Raw genomic sequence first — 17872 nt, forward strand, 5'->3', positions numbered from 1 at the left:
CCCAGGAGAGAAACGTGGATTCACAGCATCAGGAGCCCAATAGGTTCTGATAGTCAGAGGTTAAAGATGTGACTGTTTTCGTTATCTAGATTAGTACAAGAGAGATTTTGGCCATTCTTTGTCTTCATAGAATAAAAGAATGGTTTGGGCTGGAAGGAATCTCAAAGATCATCTCATTCCAGCTGCCATGAGCCGGGACACCTTCCACTAGAGCTTCCATCCAGCCTGGCCTTGTCTCCTTGCATATTTATTATATATTGACTTCTGAGCTGACTTTACAAATGGCTGATTGCAACTACTTCAGCAAGGAAACACGAGAGATCCAATCTCCACCCTTGCAAGTACAGGTGAACTCTTCAGGAACAAGCACCCTCCTGCCAAAATACTGTCACCTTTAGAAAGGTGAGACAGACATCTCTTTGGGAACAAATGGAAAAAAAAAAAAAAGGTGAACCATGTATCTGATGAAGCATTCTAGGTGTCATCTCCAGTCTGTTGTTTTCTCTGGCAGCCTCTACCCACTGCCTTTTCTTGTTACTGTTTTCCCAGATGGCATACGCTCATTTGCCTGTCCCTATAGTAATATGGGCAGCATGCAAAGCCCCTTCCAAAAAAATCAAGCACCAACTAAAAACAAAGAAACAAAGATTAAAAGCTTGATGCAAATGGGTATGAGCAAGCTGATGGAAACACTTCTGCATAAAAAAACATCATCTCTTTAGTTCAACATCAGCTGCCAGAACTGCTGCACTTCCTCAAACACTGACTTCCTGGCTGGCTCACAGGTGAGTCTAGAAAGGGATGCTAATGGTTCACTTGGTCAGGGTACCCAAAAAGGAAGGAGCTGGCAGCTATGTCCCCTGATTTAGGAAGCTCAGGAAATCTTTTCAGTTGTTCAAGTTTTCAAGGGCTCTGGGATTACAGCTCTTCAGTGGACGGGGATGTTTCTTTCCTACAGTTTGGCCTTTAATAATGTTAAAGGGCAAAAGGTTTTGACTGACACCCAGCAGACCCCAGAGAGACTAATTACTCAGGCAGTCTTTTCTCCCTTACCTGCTTCTCTGGAGCATCTGCCAAGAGTCTTTAAATTTGACCTGCAAATGCTAATAGTTCTCCTTTGCAGCACTGGATTGTTCCTCTTCAGGGTTTCTGCATGCTCTTTCCATCTATGCAATGCTGGCTCCCATAATGGTCAATAAAGGGTGGTAGAATAGTATGACAAACTTATGCTCCCAGCCATGCCCAGAATTCAAATTGAATTAGAAAGTCAGTCTGTGTTCATAAAAACAACACTAACGAGCAAATGGAGCTTTACTGCGCTACATAACAGATATCACATATCTTTGGGCTGCTGTCAATTCTTTATGTAAATACTTTAAATCGCTCAGACTTTGTTTTGCACACTATATAGTGAGTCTCTTCATAATCAAATAGTATTTAAAACATTTACTGCCTTGTTAAATCTAACAAGTTAGATTTACTGGGATAGTCACTTTCCCTAATAGCCAATTTAGTAAAACTCAATGTATTCATTGATGGATAAATATATAATAGGCAGTTGTTAAACTTTAATAAATATGTTTAATAGTCAGCTGGCATTTTCTCTCAATGGCAGTACTTCCTCTCAGCTGCCAACAGGAAATGCTTCTTCTGAATGTGCCAATTCAGCCCACATGTAGGGAATAAATTGATCTTGAGGACCAAACAGGAGCATGAATTTCAGGTAGTTTTCCTATGCTGCTTGTCACAAGAAGAGCAATAACTGAGGTCATTACTCTGAGGTCCTAAGCTCCCATCAAGACAGTCAGGTATTGAATAGCACACAGTGTAAGGAAGAACATGAGCTACAGTGTTTGTCTAGACTCTATAAAAGCCATGGACCAGGACAGGAAAGGCAGCTGGCTACCTGAAAGTCACAGAAATCATATTCATGTATTATTATTGCAATTTACAGTCCTACTGCACTCCTTGTCTCATGTAGATCATGTTGCATTCTCTCACCCCACACTGCCAGTCTGTGTCAACACAATGCCTTGGCTTCTAACTAGATAAAAAGTATGTAAGTATATATAAGTAGCTTCTAGCTACTTAAAAAGTATACTCTTTTAAGGCTTTTAGGTACCTAAGAAAATATTTTGGAGGAGTGCACATCATTACGATGACTAAAAGCCTTTAAAAATCAGGCTTTTAACTCAAACTGTAGAACGTTATAACTAAAACCTGCGGGTTCCAGGATAAGTTCTCCTGAATAAAAGGCAGCTGATTGTTGCATATAAATAAGAAAAAAATATCATCAAAAGAGACTGTATTTGTATGCTGGATTGGGAAGCTTAATTATAGCCACAGGACACTCACCTGGGTGGGATTATACAGTTCCTGGAGAGGGCTTCTGGATCCTTTCCGACAGCAAATGTCCATCCCAAATGGATTTCTACGCATTACTGCAAGGGGAAATTGAAATTAGTAGAGGTTAGCAACATTGGTTAGGAGAAAGCAACTGCAATACCTACAGCAAGGAAAGATTTTCTGACAGATCTTACGATTCTAGACGGTGTTGTCACTTAACTCCCGATTTTCCTTTCACTAGCAATTGTCCAAGAGCTAAATCCTTCATCTATTCTGGAAGTTACTGAAAACAAAAGCTCCCTTATAAAAGCTGTTATGCAACAACTCTCAATTTGGGTGCACAAAAATTCAAGCATGGGGACCAGAGCATTACAATTTTCAGCAGTGCCAGATACCTGCTTCTCTGATCATCAGGGAGAAGTTGGATGGATTCCTATAATCAGCACCTTTGAGAGGCAATGTCTGAGCCTCTCTCAGCCTAAACACAGATGTACACAGCAACCTCATATTAAAATACATTCTTTTAAAGCTTTTGACCTAACTCTTCCGTTTCTCCTAGAACAGATCAGATCCTAGAACTCATCAGCACACATAAAAATCAAACACTGCTGCCCTTCTTGCCACAATTTTGCTCTACATATTACAACTGGAAATTTGACTGATCCGCAACAACGTGCATTTTGTCACACCATTAAAGACCAGCTGTTTTCAAACCAAAGGCTTGTCAAAGGTCTGATCAAGGAGCATTTTGGATGACAAATTTTTCAGGCGAGGAGTAGACCTGAGCCCCACCAGGGATGGAGACCATCAGCTTCAATTTAGACCTTTGTGGCTATAAAACTCTGTAAGAAGTCATTCAGCTCTGACCACCTTCTATAGTCAGGAGGAAAACAAGAGCTTGGTGTGCTTCTCATCTCACATGGTCCACGCCATCCTCTGCTCATACTCTTCTGCCCCCAGCTCGCCCTGGGAACTACAGAAGGAACACCAGGCTGTCAGACACCCACATCCGACATCGCAGCAAGGGAAGATTGTCTCATCAACATTTGATTAAGACAAAACAGAAAAAAAAAAAAGGAAAAAGAGATGTTCCTGCTGGGAACATCATGTTAAGCCTAGTCAGGCATGTTTTTACCACCTCTTGCTACATTTTGTAACCAGAAACTATTGAAGTGCCCTAGAACAATGAGCTGCACCACTTGCAGACGTGGTGTCATGGGCTTCAAGCCCACTGTCTGTATCAGAAAACACAGTCCAGTAATGTTTTAACCCTGAGGCCAATACACAATCATAATTGATACATCACGTAATATAAACCACAGAAAACTGTATACAGTCCAATCTGGAAACATAATTGATTCCTTCACTCACTTCATATCTATTTTTCAATAGGAGGTAATTATCTAATAACATGCTGGGTTGCTTTTTCCCTAAGCAGACAGATTCCACGGGTCCTGTGGCAGGAGGCAGACATACTCAGTAAACAAACTGGCTTCAATTTTCTTCACAATTAGGACAGTAATATTAGTAGAGGCAATAATTTTGACACATTTGAGCACCTGATTAAATTCTGAGCATTTTTAATCATGCAGACAAGTATTGTGATTCCTCCATTTCTGTGCTAATGTGCCTTTTTAAAAGATAACTTACAATGTGTTTGAAAAAGTTAAAGCTTTAAAAATAATTCACAGTAGTGTAAACTTCCAGAGCCTGGTAATGGCTTTAGGAAGAAAATATTCAAGTGAGGACATGAGACATTCAGCAGTCATTCTAACTACAGAGCTCCTGTCCACCTCATCCCCCTCCATGCTCTTGTACCAGAACTGGTACAAAAATCATTTTGTAGCCTCTTCCTCAATAAAGAAACCTTTCCAAAATGAAGCTTTCTACTCTAGGGCAAAGCACATTAAAACACCTCAGCAGGGGGAAAAGGAAAGGGGAACATTTAAGTGTATCCAGCTCATTAAACTGTGAATTAACTAAGGTCCTGCAACACTGATGCTTTGTCCTAAAATGAAGAAGAATAACACTTCTAGTGTGGCATTCCCTAACTTGTTATTTCAATTTTCATTTCTATTAAATACAATAAATAGTACCGTGCATAAATGTATCCATCCTTTCCTGCTTCACTTAGCCAGCAGGTATCAACACATTATATGCAGCAGTAACAGCAATAAAGATTAAATTATTTACACAACATGAAAGATTTGTTTCCAGATGTAAATAGACAGCTAAAAAAAAAAAAGCTATCTCCCCAGCAAAGGCTAAATGCTAATGTAGAGTCTTAATCATAGAGGAGATTCAACCTATTTTATAATTTCCAGTATTACTTAATTGGTTTGTTTTTTTCAAAAAAGCATTTGGAATCAGACTGTGGGGTTAGCATAGCAACACTACACTTGGTTTCCTGTTTATTGATGTCAGGAACAGCACTCCCTGATATAACAGTACAGAGCACATCTGTGCACACCTGGAAAGTACTTGTACCTGGAATTTAACTGCAGCATCAAAATAAAGGTGAATACTGCCCTTTCCTCAGCAGAAATCCCACCTGCACTCTCTGCACAACTGCCCTCATGTGAATAACTACCAGGAATGTTTTCATACAGTTCAAAACACTTTCTGGCATGTCTGTGGGCACACTTATCTCTCAGGGCTCCTGCAACCTGTTTTCTACTGTCTCAGCTTCTCTGAGGCAGTGCTTCATTATGCCAATTACAAAACCTTTTGGGCCTGAACCTTGCCTGTAGCAATATGCAGTAAGAAAAACTGTAGTATGGAGGGTAACAGCAGCTCTACTAATTTTAACAACAATTTTGCTAAGGATCCGTCACACCATTGTGGAAGTGAAAATTAAAAAATCAAGCCCTTTATCCTCACCAAATCTTATTAGCATAGTAAATATCTAAAATCTACATTTTATGGCTGGGGCTGATCTCCATACATAATTACAGTTAATTATAGTCTAATGATAAGTACTGCATATGCATGGATCCAAGAACTGTTCAAAAGATCACGTTCAAACACACCAAGAGTGTGAAGCAGCTGACAAAGAAATTTAGAATTGTCTAGGTTGTAAAAGACCTTTAAGATCAGCAGCATTCAGTGCCTTTAATGATTCAAGAGTAGTGCTAATGCTACAAGTGCAGCAAGAACATGAATCCCCTGAAGTTAGCCAGGAGCGTGAGTAACAGGATGAATCGTGAGTTTGTTACTTAAATATAAGAGCTGTAAAAACAAGACCTTTGTTCCATCACCAAGAATGATTTGTAAAAATTGCAGTCTTGGCCCATCTTGCTAAAATATGTGTGGAACCACTAGTTATGAATCCAATAAGGAAGTTTGTAGAGGACGCTATCTAGGCACCAAATTTCAATTTCTCAAAGGAGGAAGATAAACAGCCCTGCTTATCAACACAACAATCAGCTGTGTATGCATACACAGAGAGGAGTGTGTAAGCCTTAAATCATCTCAGAACAGAAGCATCTGTGCACAGCTTCAACTTCCAGAAAACTCCATTTAGACCCATCAGTAGCAACAGCAGGAATCTGACCTGTGAATAGCAGTGCACTGGGCACAAGAACTCCGAAGATCATCCACATGGAAAAATGTGAGCTCAGCTTAATCTGTCACCTCTCCTTGGCAGAAGGCATTTCTAATGCACTTGGTAACCTACAAAGACCCCATGCCAGAATGGGAGACCTCTGAAGAAAATACTGAATATGAGAAGCCACATCAATACAGTTTCTGCCTCTCCCTACCAGGAGCTACAAAAAACTGAGACAGGCGACATGGTAGCACTTCTATTGGGAGATCACTGGCCTAAAATGTATGTGAACACTGGGACTACCTAGACAAAGTGAAAGGGGGTCAGGCAGAAATCATGGCAACCATGATTTCTGGAGACCGAAAGCCATAAAGGTGACCTTCTCACGAAGTGTCAGAAGGACAAATCAAACAATTTCTCACAAGTCTGTGTGGGATTCAGTACCAGAGGAGACTCTGCTAGAAGAGACACAAAATAATTGCCACTTCTTCTTCAACACAGAGAGAGACAAACAAGTGGCATTTCAAGCATGGGTGCACACATTCAGCAGCCATCTCTATCACTGCCATTCTACTATCTCATAGATGTCTGAGGCTCCAGTTTCCAAGACTTCTGTATATTAAAAGGTCCCCAGATGCTGTCTAGCAACTGTCTCCCTACTTGGTACCATTTCATTTATATTGCTTGGACTATTCTAATTACTGGCATGATAACAAAAGCCAAATGTAAAAATTCTACCTCTGTTCACTGCCTCTTAAATTAAATCTCATATTACAAATATTTGAGAAAAGTTCTGAGGACATATTAATATTTAACTTTTCATTATACTGGTCTAAAGTACAAAGAACAAAATTCCCTAATACAGCATTGCTTAAAGCTGAAATACATAATTCATTCCTCCTATTGGGATACAAGTTTTCTCTGAGGAAGAAAAAGTAAGCACTGGCAGCAGTATGGTGAGACTCTGGTTGAGGATCAGATCCTGTTCGTTTTTTAAAGAAAAAAGTCCAATATATTCCTCTTTTTGGTCTAATTTCTCTTCATTTTTGGTCTGATTTCTGCATGAGAGGCTGAAAATGGTAACTTCTTTTGCCTGAAGTACACTGCTCTCCACTAACACATTGCTCTCCTCCTGCCCAACCACCCCTAATTTCAGGCCAGAGTTAATGCTTTCCATGAAGCATCTTTTTGACAGCAAAGAGCAGGTACATAACATAGTAGCTTTTCCTTGAGTTGTAACCCACTGGGTTAGGGCTGACCATTCACCTAAACGTTCCCTACCCAACCTTTTCTAGACAGAAAAATCAGTGCCAATTGGTCGAGGCAAGCACCAAAATGATTACTTACACTTTTGCCATCTCTAGCCATGTTTACACAAGCTACTGCCTTTAAACTTCCTGAATTTTTAAATAAAAGCAAAAATAAATAATCATACCCATACTGAAAGTTCACAGATTCTCTTCAGCTAAAGACCTGGACATGGTTTTTCTTGCATAGATTTCTGCTACGACCCCAAAGCAGCACAGAAAATACTTCTATTTGGTATATAGGACAAAGCATTGCTATACATATTTCCATACTATACCAAACACCTTAAGCACAGTGAGACATCCATAGCCCAATTGTAAACATTTTTCTATAAATCATATTATGAAACAATGCTCTGTCTGTACTGACAAGACATTATGCTCAAGGCAAACTGGTTGTATCCAAATACAAATCAAGCAAGATTCAATCCAACAACATTTTGCACATCCAATGCTCTTGAAGCATGATAACACTCAGGGCAGAGTTGAAGCAAGTGACCCAAGGAAGTAGCCCTTTCTCAGAGTTCCTCGGAGGTCTGGGACTGATTTTTTGGTTTTTGTTGTTCAGTTTGGAACATCTTGTCCACATACCTTTCACACAGTTAGCTAAAATCACGCTGAACAAGCTTGTGATTAGTAAACAGCTCATTCTGCTTCAGGAAAACGAGTCTTCCATAATAATTTACAACAATTTGCTCTGCAAGACTCCAGCCAAGTTTAAACCACAGGCAAAACAGGAAACTCAGCAACGACAAGTCTAACTCATTTCAAATGTCATTAAAATTCCTATGCTCCCTTCTACAGAGTAATCAGGCAAAGGACACCAAATGGTATGAAAGGGTTAATTTTTAATCAGCAACCAGGAACATGAGGAGTGAATGCAAATACTGTCACCAGCACTGGCTACAAAGCCTGAGTAAGGAGACTTTGAGATAGCTCTCCAGGCAATGATTTATGAACACTAATCCTTCAGCAGGGGCTCACAAAGATCAGTGGATTGATAGCAACATCTTGTGACATCTGGGGCCTTGTGCTTTCTACATTCAGCTCAGGATTTTAGACTAAATTATTGGTCCTTCATCTGGAGACCACAGGTACAAGGATTTATGACTAAACTCTTGTCTGGCCTCTTTTGATTTCTTAAGGCAACACTGCAGCTTTCTTCCTTGGAGCTTGAGAGATCTATATTTAGAAAGTAAAAATCAGATTAGATACTGTATATAAGCATGCCGAAGTCTTAAACCCAGAGAATGTGACAATTCTCCTTTATATCAATGGAGAACAGATTTTACCTTACAAAATAATAATTACAAAAACAAGGGTTTAATTAGCCTGAGAAACATACAAAAATGGATACAATAAAAGCAAAGGATTAAAAAAAGAAAAAAAGAAGAGATCACACCTTAGTGAAATGATTATAGCTGAGAAGAGTAGGAAAGCTGCAAGTTATGGGGCCAGGTAACAGTGCTCACTTCCCAGGTCAGAAAAGTAGAGGCAAAGACCTTAAAAACTTCCATCAAACCTATTCATTGCTACAGTCTGAATTCATGTTAGGAAGTGAGATTTCTATAAGCTACTCATTTAAATTCCTACATTTATCAGAGAGCCACTCCTGCAGAGATGGGCCACCCCAAGGGGCTCTGGAGATGGCTCCTCTCCTTTCCACTGACCAGCAACCCTGAATGGTTGAGGTTACATGAAATAAATCCACAGTAAGGAAATTAGTCTCAACGTTTGTTTCTTGGCTCTAATCACTAATTACAAAAAGTTGTAAATATCCTCCAAAGAATAGAGAGATATTTAATTCCTTTTTGCTTTAGATAGTTTTCCAGAAATAAATTTGTATTTTATCCTGTTTGTTCTCAGATTAGCATGGGGATGGATTTAATTGGGCACAGTGGGGAAGTTAATATCCTTGGGTGAAATTATGCATAGACTTAGATCCTTGGTCACCCTACAGACATTGCATGTGGCATAAATTAGCACAGCATCTTTCCCGTTAATGAACAATGAGAAACTTTTTTCCAGTAATTAAAAAAAAAAAAGTTAATCTATACAGCATTTCTTTAGAAGTCTGAAGAATTTATCCACATACCTAAATCAAGAGACTTTTCCACAGGCTTTAGTACTCCCAAGAGGAGAGCTCTATTTTGTTTATCTCAAACACACAGGCTTCTTTAAATGCCACAAGTTTTTGTGAGTGCAAACTACAAACTATATTAGATTTGGCCAGAACTTTTCTGATACAACTTTGTTTTCTCTGGCATGAAACACAGATCTGGGAGCATCACAATATTTCACAGGTCCATTTTAGATGGACCACAGACCATCTCAGCTGTCTGCTCACTTCTGAGAATGCTGTAATTTATGTCACCAATTAGCAAAGCCAGATGTCACAAAATATTGATCAAAACAGTAGATTTCTTGCTGAACTATTTCTAAGTGCTCAGAAATAAATAAATAATTACCATCTATATCAAGTTAATAATTTGTTTCCTTTTTATTTTCCATCAAAAATGCAACTTTCTACAAATGAAGTTAGAATCTTAGGAATTATGACTTGAACCATATGTATTTTGCAAACAAACGTGCATTGTGAATTTGCATGAAGGGACAGTACATTAAACCCAGTACATTAAATGGAAACAAAAACTCTTTCTGGACATTACTCTTTTTCCTACTTTTCCACTAGAAGTCAGGCATGTGTTTTGCCAAATGAGACTGCAATTATCTGGGAAGGTAGGAAGATTTCTAATGAGGCTTACAGGTTTCTAAACATGCCTTCCTCCAATTTCTAGATACTCACTGTAACAACATCAGCAGGAACATCTGCTGCTGGGTTATCTTTAGAGCAAAAAGCTAAATGCTCTACTCTGTTCTTCTTATCAGCCTAGTTTTCAAGCTTGTAGATAGCTGGCTATATCCCATCTCTCTGATGTAAGTTCAAAAGAAAACTGTGTAAATGTAGGGGGAAGAAAAGCCGTAAATTTGCATTGTCCTAAAAAAATAAGAAGCTGAATTTCTTTTTCTAAGTTTCCCACTACTTCCATCCCACTGTTACTACCAGTCTTCTTAACAAAAATGATTTATGAGCTCACCAAAAAAAAAAAAAAAGAAGAGGGAGAGACAAACCTTTAAAGGAGGAAGGTTTCTTTAGAAAGCTGTAATTTTAAAAGCATTTATCTTGAATCACAGTCAAAATGAAAACGATGGCTGCCGCAGCTGCAGTCTATTTGAGCTACTGTTTCTTTGCTACTCTTCAACAGATGTGAACAGAAGATGAAACACCAAATCATATTTGCAATGGATATACTGAAATGCACAGCAAGTCTTCTCACAAGCCAAGCAGAATAGAAAACAGAGCTGCAGCAATCTTTTTAACCTGGAGCAATGAAAGGCTCAAAGCTGTGGTCTCTGAACTTGAGGCAGAAGCAGTGCACGCACACCTGACCTGGCAAACAGAAACCAGGGGACACAGGTCATTCCTGTCCTAGCAACGTGTCCAGAGAGACAAGATTTACCACCGCTGAAGCAGTGCCCCTGGTATTTTTAGTGCAGTCACAGCCCCCTGATACTTTACTGTGATTTATGAACAACAATTTTCTCTACAAAAAAGAAGCACTAAAGAATTTGATAAGCAGAAAAGAAAGTATGAAATCCTGCAGTAATCGCTTCCAGAGCAGTCATTCATTATGGCAAAGAGGATTATGACTGCAGCTTGTTGGATAAGCAGATGAGCTCTCACAAATTAAGGATGCTACTTCCTTGGCAATGTGAAGGCCAAATGCTGATATTAAAAGAAGAAAGTATCACAGGCAGCAAAGGCCTGATTCTGTGATTTGAAAGCTGTCCGAACTAATAATTAAGACACAGCTGGGCTTACTGTCTTATTCCAAGAGTTTATTCTGTTTAATACTTCTAAACTCCAAGTAATCCCAAGGCACAGAGATGCAATGGGTTTCTTTGACTTTTCCAGCAGCTGTTTATTGCCTCTGCTGACCGGGATCAGCACAGCTCCAGCTCTGTAGAGCCCCATGTCCTGCCCCACTGGACCATGGAAGCTCTCCACCACTCCTGCCTTCTTCCAGTAGGATCCACACAGGGAGGCTGGGAAGCTTTCACAAGCTCCTCTCTCCTTTAGCAATAAGTGTACACGGGTAATTTTGCTTTCAGATGTATGAATCCCCTCATGTGGCACTTCTGAAATATCCCAAACCACAGATCCTTCACAACATTTTACATATGAATAGGACATTGTCAGCTCCCTCAGACCCAGACTGCACTTCACCACACAGAAGAGTAAAATACACATTAGCACTATAAAACTTCATCTCAATTAGCATAATCTGTATTTCCATTATAGAGCCTCACTTTACAGTCAGCTCTGGGTGAGGCACTCTGGATCTGTCTTTCTCTGAGGAAAAATTCTCAAAACACAACAAAACCATTCAGCATGGTGAATGCACGAAGTCTCAGTGCTTGCTTATCTTTATGTGGTCCGACTCCCTTCATCTGTCTCCTCCCATTGCCCCCGTCATTTCAATGACTTTAATTAAAACCTTTTGATGGACTTTAGTCTTCAGTGAGGAAATGCAGCCATGCCTCACACATACACAAGCGGATGAGCCAAGAATACCAACTCCACCTCCTGAAGGCACGTCCCAAAGGAAAAAACAGTGAACGAGGAACGATTTTTCTGTGATTTCATTTCCAATGACAGCATTCAAAGGGGAACCAGAAAAGGCAGCAGTAGCAAAAGATACATATTCTGGTATCACTAACGAATAGGACAGACTAAACATTTTAAATTGATTGGGACTCTTCCTCCAAATAATATGGATATGCTATATGTATATAAAAGCAACATGCACAAATAGCATGAGGCAAGTGGCTTTCCTCTGCATTAGATGGGAATGAAGGAACCACACAGCACTTCAACACGTAGTTTCTAAGGCTCCAGAATACTGGATACTTATGTGACCTCTACTGTTAATAATAACATTTAATAATTAGTATGCAAAATAGTAAGCTTTAGTTTCAGTAAAACAGCCTGCCAACTGCATTGAGAAACTCTGTTAGTGCTGCAGATGGTGACCAATAAGTAGCTAAAATCCAGGATCTCTCTGACAGTATCATTCAGGAGAGACAGGCAACAAAACTGGTTGACAGAGCCATGGACTCAGAAAGTTCTTCTGTAGGGAACAAATGCTGTTCTTGCTGTTGTGATGTGTGTCTCATGCAGAGAAGGATAGAAAGAGCAAGAGAGGAAACAAAGGAAAGCACCCTTTTCAGAAGATTTTCCTAAAATAATTCCCAGATAAGCAATAGTTCATATTTCAGAAAGACAACTCACCTTGTTTCTAAATTTGCCAGGAACAGAAACATCTTGAGAAACTGATTTGATGTCAAGTTTTCCTCCCCAGCCATACCCTTTTGCTAAGCTGATGTGACCTATCTGCACCTTCTTGTGGTACATCTGTCTCCTCAGCTCTATGCATGTAACTCACAATCAAGGCACCTTCTAACTTCCCTTTATTCTGTGTCAAGTTTTCTGGGCACTTCATCATTCCTTCCTTTCTCCTGAACACACTCAGAGGTGGCACTGCAGCTTGCTGACACCAGGGTGCCCCACATCACACAGCAAGAGCTGTGGCAGGACCCACAGGATGAGTAAGTGTCACCTGCCCTTGCTGGCCCAGTCCCCCACCCTCATGTGCTCTCCTGTGTGCCAGGCAGCAGGCAGGCCAGCTGAAACATCACCCCAAACCCTTTCCAGTCCAGCAAAAGAGGGTCCTTTACTAAGTAAGCACCACCTAAATTTGACTGCTCTATGCATTCACTGCTGTTAAACGACTAAAACTGGGCTGGCACCCAAGTCACTGGGTATTCACAATTCTGCATGAATGATTTGCAGTTCTCTTCCTCTCCATTTACCACTGCCCTAACTTTTGCATCCTCTGTAAATTTGATCAATAAACGAGAATGTTTTGTTCTGCATGATAAATTAGAATATTTAACAAACATCAGCCCAAACTCTGGTCCCCCAGAGATCCCATGGGAAATGTATCTGCTTAGTAATGATTTCCCAGTTACAGCTATTTTAACAAACTGTTCAAATTTTTTAAAATCGGTAATATGTGTGCCAAATTGACATGCATTCACGTGCCAATTTAACTTTTGGGTTGTTCATTCCTGTATCACCTGTATAGCAGTAATTCTCACTTCCAAATATTGTATCATTAAAACAAAGAGGGTCATCAGCTCGGTGAATTAATTTTAAAACAATTTTTTTCTGAAAAGATATTTAGGTTCATTGCCCGTCTTTAACCTTCCAAGGCTGCAGAGAAGACTTCTGTGATGTATTCCAGTCTTGCTTTGCTCTCAACCCTGCATGGGTTAATTTTATCACAAGTTCTTGAGAGCTGAAACATTGAAACTGCATTTTAATTGAAAGTACTTTACACTTTCAGCTTTAAAATATAGAGCAGAATAAAAATTACAGTCTAAGTGATGCTTTCTCCAGCCACAGAGCTGAATGGCAGATTGTTCCCTCCTGATCACTCTTATCTCAGATGGCTGCTGCTTTTGGGGCAATTCCTACACTTTATTCTGAAAACTCCATTTATCTTTATTAAATATTAATCAGTCTTTACCAAGGACTGTATGTAAAAGCTGTGTTAAATAACAGAACACAACAAGTGAAGAAAACAAAAAAGCTGATTTGATTTCAAATTTACAAAAAGAGATTGTCACACATTATCCCTTTCCAAGCTGAGATAAATCATCTCAGCTCCATGAACTCAAACAGATCTCTGTTCTTCTGGGTGGTTGGGAATTGCACCTGAACTGTGAAAGGTGAAAGGAAGATTTACTGAGATTGACTGCTTGAGTCCTTAGCAGGCAAAGCAATGAAATAATTTTATTCAGCTGGGAAGGACACCATTTGTGTGCTTACATGGAGCTACTTGTGCAGGTATGATATGAGCGACTAGATTGCACACATACATGAGTGAGTATATACTTGCATTACTGATGTTGACACAGCAAACCAGTGTTTAACCTACTGCCAGATGCTGCTTTTTAATTTTGTAAACAATTTTCAAAAATTGTAAAATGCTGCTTTATGTTCTACTATTCAAATGCAACAATGAAATAGCAGTTTATTTTGGTTTCTCCTTTCCGTTTTCTGTATTTTGCTTCTCTCTATTTCATTACACGGCTCCCAGAATGAAAGCTTAAGTAATATTCAGAGAAAATGGCAATGTGAATTTTTCATCTAATAGCAGTCTCTCATTGAATAACCTTTTTTTTCCAGAACACACGACTTTTCAACTACTCTATTTAATCAAGCTCTTGACATAATATTTTCCTGTCAAAACCTATTCTATTTTTTCTGGAATCTTTATCCTCTCTTTACTCCTCTCTGACCTTTTCTTTTCTCCCCTCAAATTATTCCCTTTGGCACTCTGCTGCCCCTACACGCCTCTACCAATCTTTTAGGCTGTTTCCATTTCTCTTCCCTCATCTTTCCTAGTCTTCCACCACAATCCAACTCCCTTCTTCCACCCTCTAAAGCAACAAGCCGAGAAAAATCCTAATTTACTCCCTAATCTGGCCACCATGCCAGGAACCTGCGTCCTGCTCAACACAGAGCAAGGGGTGGTGAGGACAAGATGTGCTGAAGTCATGGGGACTTGGCTTCTGTTGCTCAAGAGGAAAGAGAAAAGAGCCCTGTCCCATGTGTCCCCCTCGGTTTTCAGATTTTACTCCCTTCCCTGAGACTGGCAGACTTGGTCCATCATGTCAGTGCCCCATTCCCAGCTCAGTGCTGTCACTCCACACATTCCCCTGCTCTACTCCCAGGAGACACCATCTACCCAGGGGCTCTGCATCAGCTGAAATCCAAAATAATGAACAAGAGGCTTGAGAGACAGCAGGCAAATCACAAGGCCAAGAGTTACAGTGCAAGAAGGTGAGAAGGCATGACTGGCATTATTTACAGCTCTTAGTCGAGGCTTTGTTTTTCCTGCAGTTAAAACAGTCCAGAAAGATGGCAGAGCTCAAGGCCAGGTGCATTGTCACAAGCACACAAAGGCATAACCAGCCGAGATGTTTGGCTGCGATGTTGCCGAGTGCTTTCCCATTTCTCAACAAACAGTAGCTTTTCCTTTCTTTTTTACGTATTCACTTCCAGTTCTCTATCTCAAATGTTTAAGTAAGGAGCAGTCATTCCTCAGACAATTAAAGGCTGTGAGTATGGAAAGTATTCCAAGACTTTACAGGCTACTTTCTGATAGGGTGCATAAGAATTTTACTCTTCCCATCAAGACTGTGCCCCAGCTAAAATCAGTGCTAGAAAGAAGTTTCAGGTAAATACAAATGGTCTTAGAAATCAAGACTGCCTATTAATTCTACCTCAGCTCTGAATGCTTTTTGTAATGGGAACCCCAAATAGAAAAGAAAATGGTAACACCACAAGTTGATAACCCCACTGTTATTAACCTTGCTGAAACTGCATTTCTACTATTGTGTTTGTGGCTACCACAAAATGTGTGCTAATTACAAAGGACAGCTGAATATGCATACTTTGGAAAATCACATTCAAACCACTAGCACCAACTAATTTTGGTCAAGAACTTAGCTATCTCTTTTTTTTGTTGTTGTTGTTACTGTTTTACACTGACCACAAAATAATGAGGGATACAAAGACTGTAGATGAGAATATGAGTGAAACTGAAAATAAGTGCTTCTGATGACCCCAAGCTAATTGCAATATAAGTTAAAAATGCAGGGTGAAAGTAACAAGTGATTTCATTTAGATCCTGCATGAACAGGATTAATTCCATGCCCTGCAGATGTTCATTTGTGTTCTACTTATCCTATGAGGAAATTAAAACACAGGGTGGTTTGCTGTATACTCTGATCACCATGTTAAGAAAATTTCACTGTTTCTCCTGCAACTATGCTACTTCCCTTCTCAGAGGACAACCCTAAAGCCTGCACCCTCCATCAGCCCAGCCCCAAGGACCTCATGCCTCACTGCAGAATGCCCATTTAAGCAGGAGGCTCTCCCTACCTACCATACCAGTAATGGATTGGCATGATAGGAACAGTTTGGTTGGAAGTGACCTTAAAGATCATCTAGTTCCAAGCCCCCTTCCATGGGCAAGGACACTTTTCACTAGACCAGGTTACTCCAAGCTCCATTCAACCTGGCCTTGAACACTTCATGGATGGGACATCCAAAGCTTCTCTGGGCAACCCGTTCCAGTTCCTCACCACCCTCACAGTTAAGTATTTCCTCCTTATATTTAATCTGAATCTACTCTCTTTCAGTTTAGAGCCATTACCCCTTATCCTGTCACTCCATGCCCTCGTAAACAGTAATGCTAGCAAGTACTGAAATTCAAATAAATTGTCTTAAGCTAAAGTTCAAGGTCTTATAAATAATATGTGCTTGCGGATTTGGTGTGAATTCTTCCATAAGCTTCCACTTGTGGCTTTCTTCAAAACATCTGATGGCATCATCTAACTTTCCAAAAGTCTACGCCATCACAGCAACAGCTAAAAACCAGCTCCCATTTGGACAATGCAACAGCAACCATCTCTTTCCAAACCTGCTTTGTTTCACAAACTCCCTGTCGGAGGTAGCTCTTTGCATCAATGCTTATTTGTGTGGAAAAGGGTAGAAATGCTGCAGTTACATTCCCACCATCTTCCATGCAAAGAAGCTTCAGAGAAGTTTTCTCATGGCTGTGTGGGAGCTGAATCCTCAGCACACCCTTTGGACAGTGCTCAGGGCTGGTGGCAGGTTGAAGCTCATCCCAGCTTGCTTTCCCCAAAAAACAGCTGGCAGTCAAGTCAGGCCTATCCTTAAGTCAACCCCTAATAAAACTAACAGTGGAGGAAGAGAAAAGGGGAAGTGAAACACGAGCACAGCAAGCCCCAACCAAACATTTAGGGTTTCTCTCCTTCACTTGTTAACACTTTGTACTGCCAAAGAGAGTTAAGCCATGCACATGGCTAAGGGTTTCCAGCACCAGGGGTTTCCCAATGCTATCTGTCTAATCAAAAAGTCAACAAGCTCCACCGTGGATTTTTATCTGTAGGACAACACTGAAGAAAGAAAACACAAGACTTCATTTCCTTTCTCCCCTGTTTTTCAAACAGCATCTGTTTGCTCACCGCAGACAAAACAAAACACAGAATTCTTCCCTCCCTTTAAACTGGAGATTAAGACAGTCAGATAGTCTTTAATGTTGAGAAACAAGTGACCAAAACGTTTCTTCCAAACCCAAGCAGCATTCTTCTTCCCCTCCACCCAGACACAACATGGTCACACCAGTCACACAGGCTCTGCAATCTCCTTCCCAGAAATGCCATTTCAACTCCTCACAACAAGCTTAGATCAGGATTAAAGGGGGGAATGCCTGAAATACAAAAGGCCTTTTACTGGCCACATCAACTACAGTATGTGAGATGGAAATGATAAAAGCCAAAGGAAGATTTTCAGCTTCCCAGCAAAAAGTAGCCATTAAAAGCAGTCATCAAGGCCAGGTGCCAAGATAAACATGCACAGGGTGACAGTCAGCCCTGCCACTTGTCACTTGGTAAAATCACAGTCTCTGGGCTAATACCTCAAACAAGCACTTAAAGGCATCTTGCTCCCCAA

At 40.2% G+C, this 17872-nt stretch overlaps 1 protein-coding gene across 2 annotated transcripts in view; it reads right to left on the reverse strand.

The window, feature by feature from the left end:
* CHST11 (carbohydrate sulfotransferase 11) overlaps window positions 1–17872 on the reverse strand; it is a 158027-nt gene that overhangs the window by 89406 nt on the left and 50749 nt on the right. For both annotated transcript variants that reach the window (XM_014876954.2, XM_014876953.2), the window contains exon 2: window positions 2356–2441. In XM_014876954.2, the coding sequence (XP_014732440.1) occupies window positions 2356–2441 (86 nt within the window). The remainder of the gene's footprint in view (window positions 1–2355; window positions 2442–17872) is intronic.

The sequence above is a fragment of the Sturnus vulgaris genome, chromosome 5 (assembly GCF_052056855.1).
Source record: "Sturnus vulgaris isolate bStuVul1 chromosome 5, bStuVul1.hap1, whole genome shotgun sequence".
NCBI lineage: Eukaryota > Metazoa > Chordata > Aves > Passeriformes > Sturnidae > Sturnus > Sturnus vulgaris.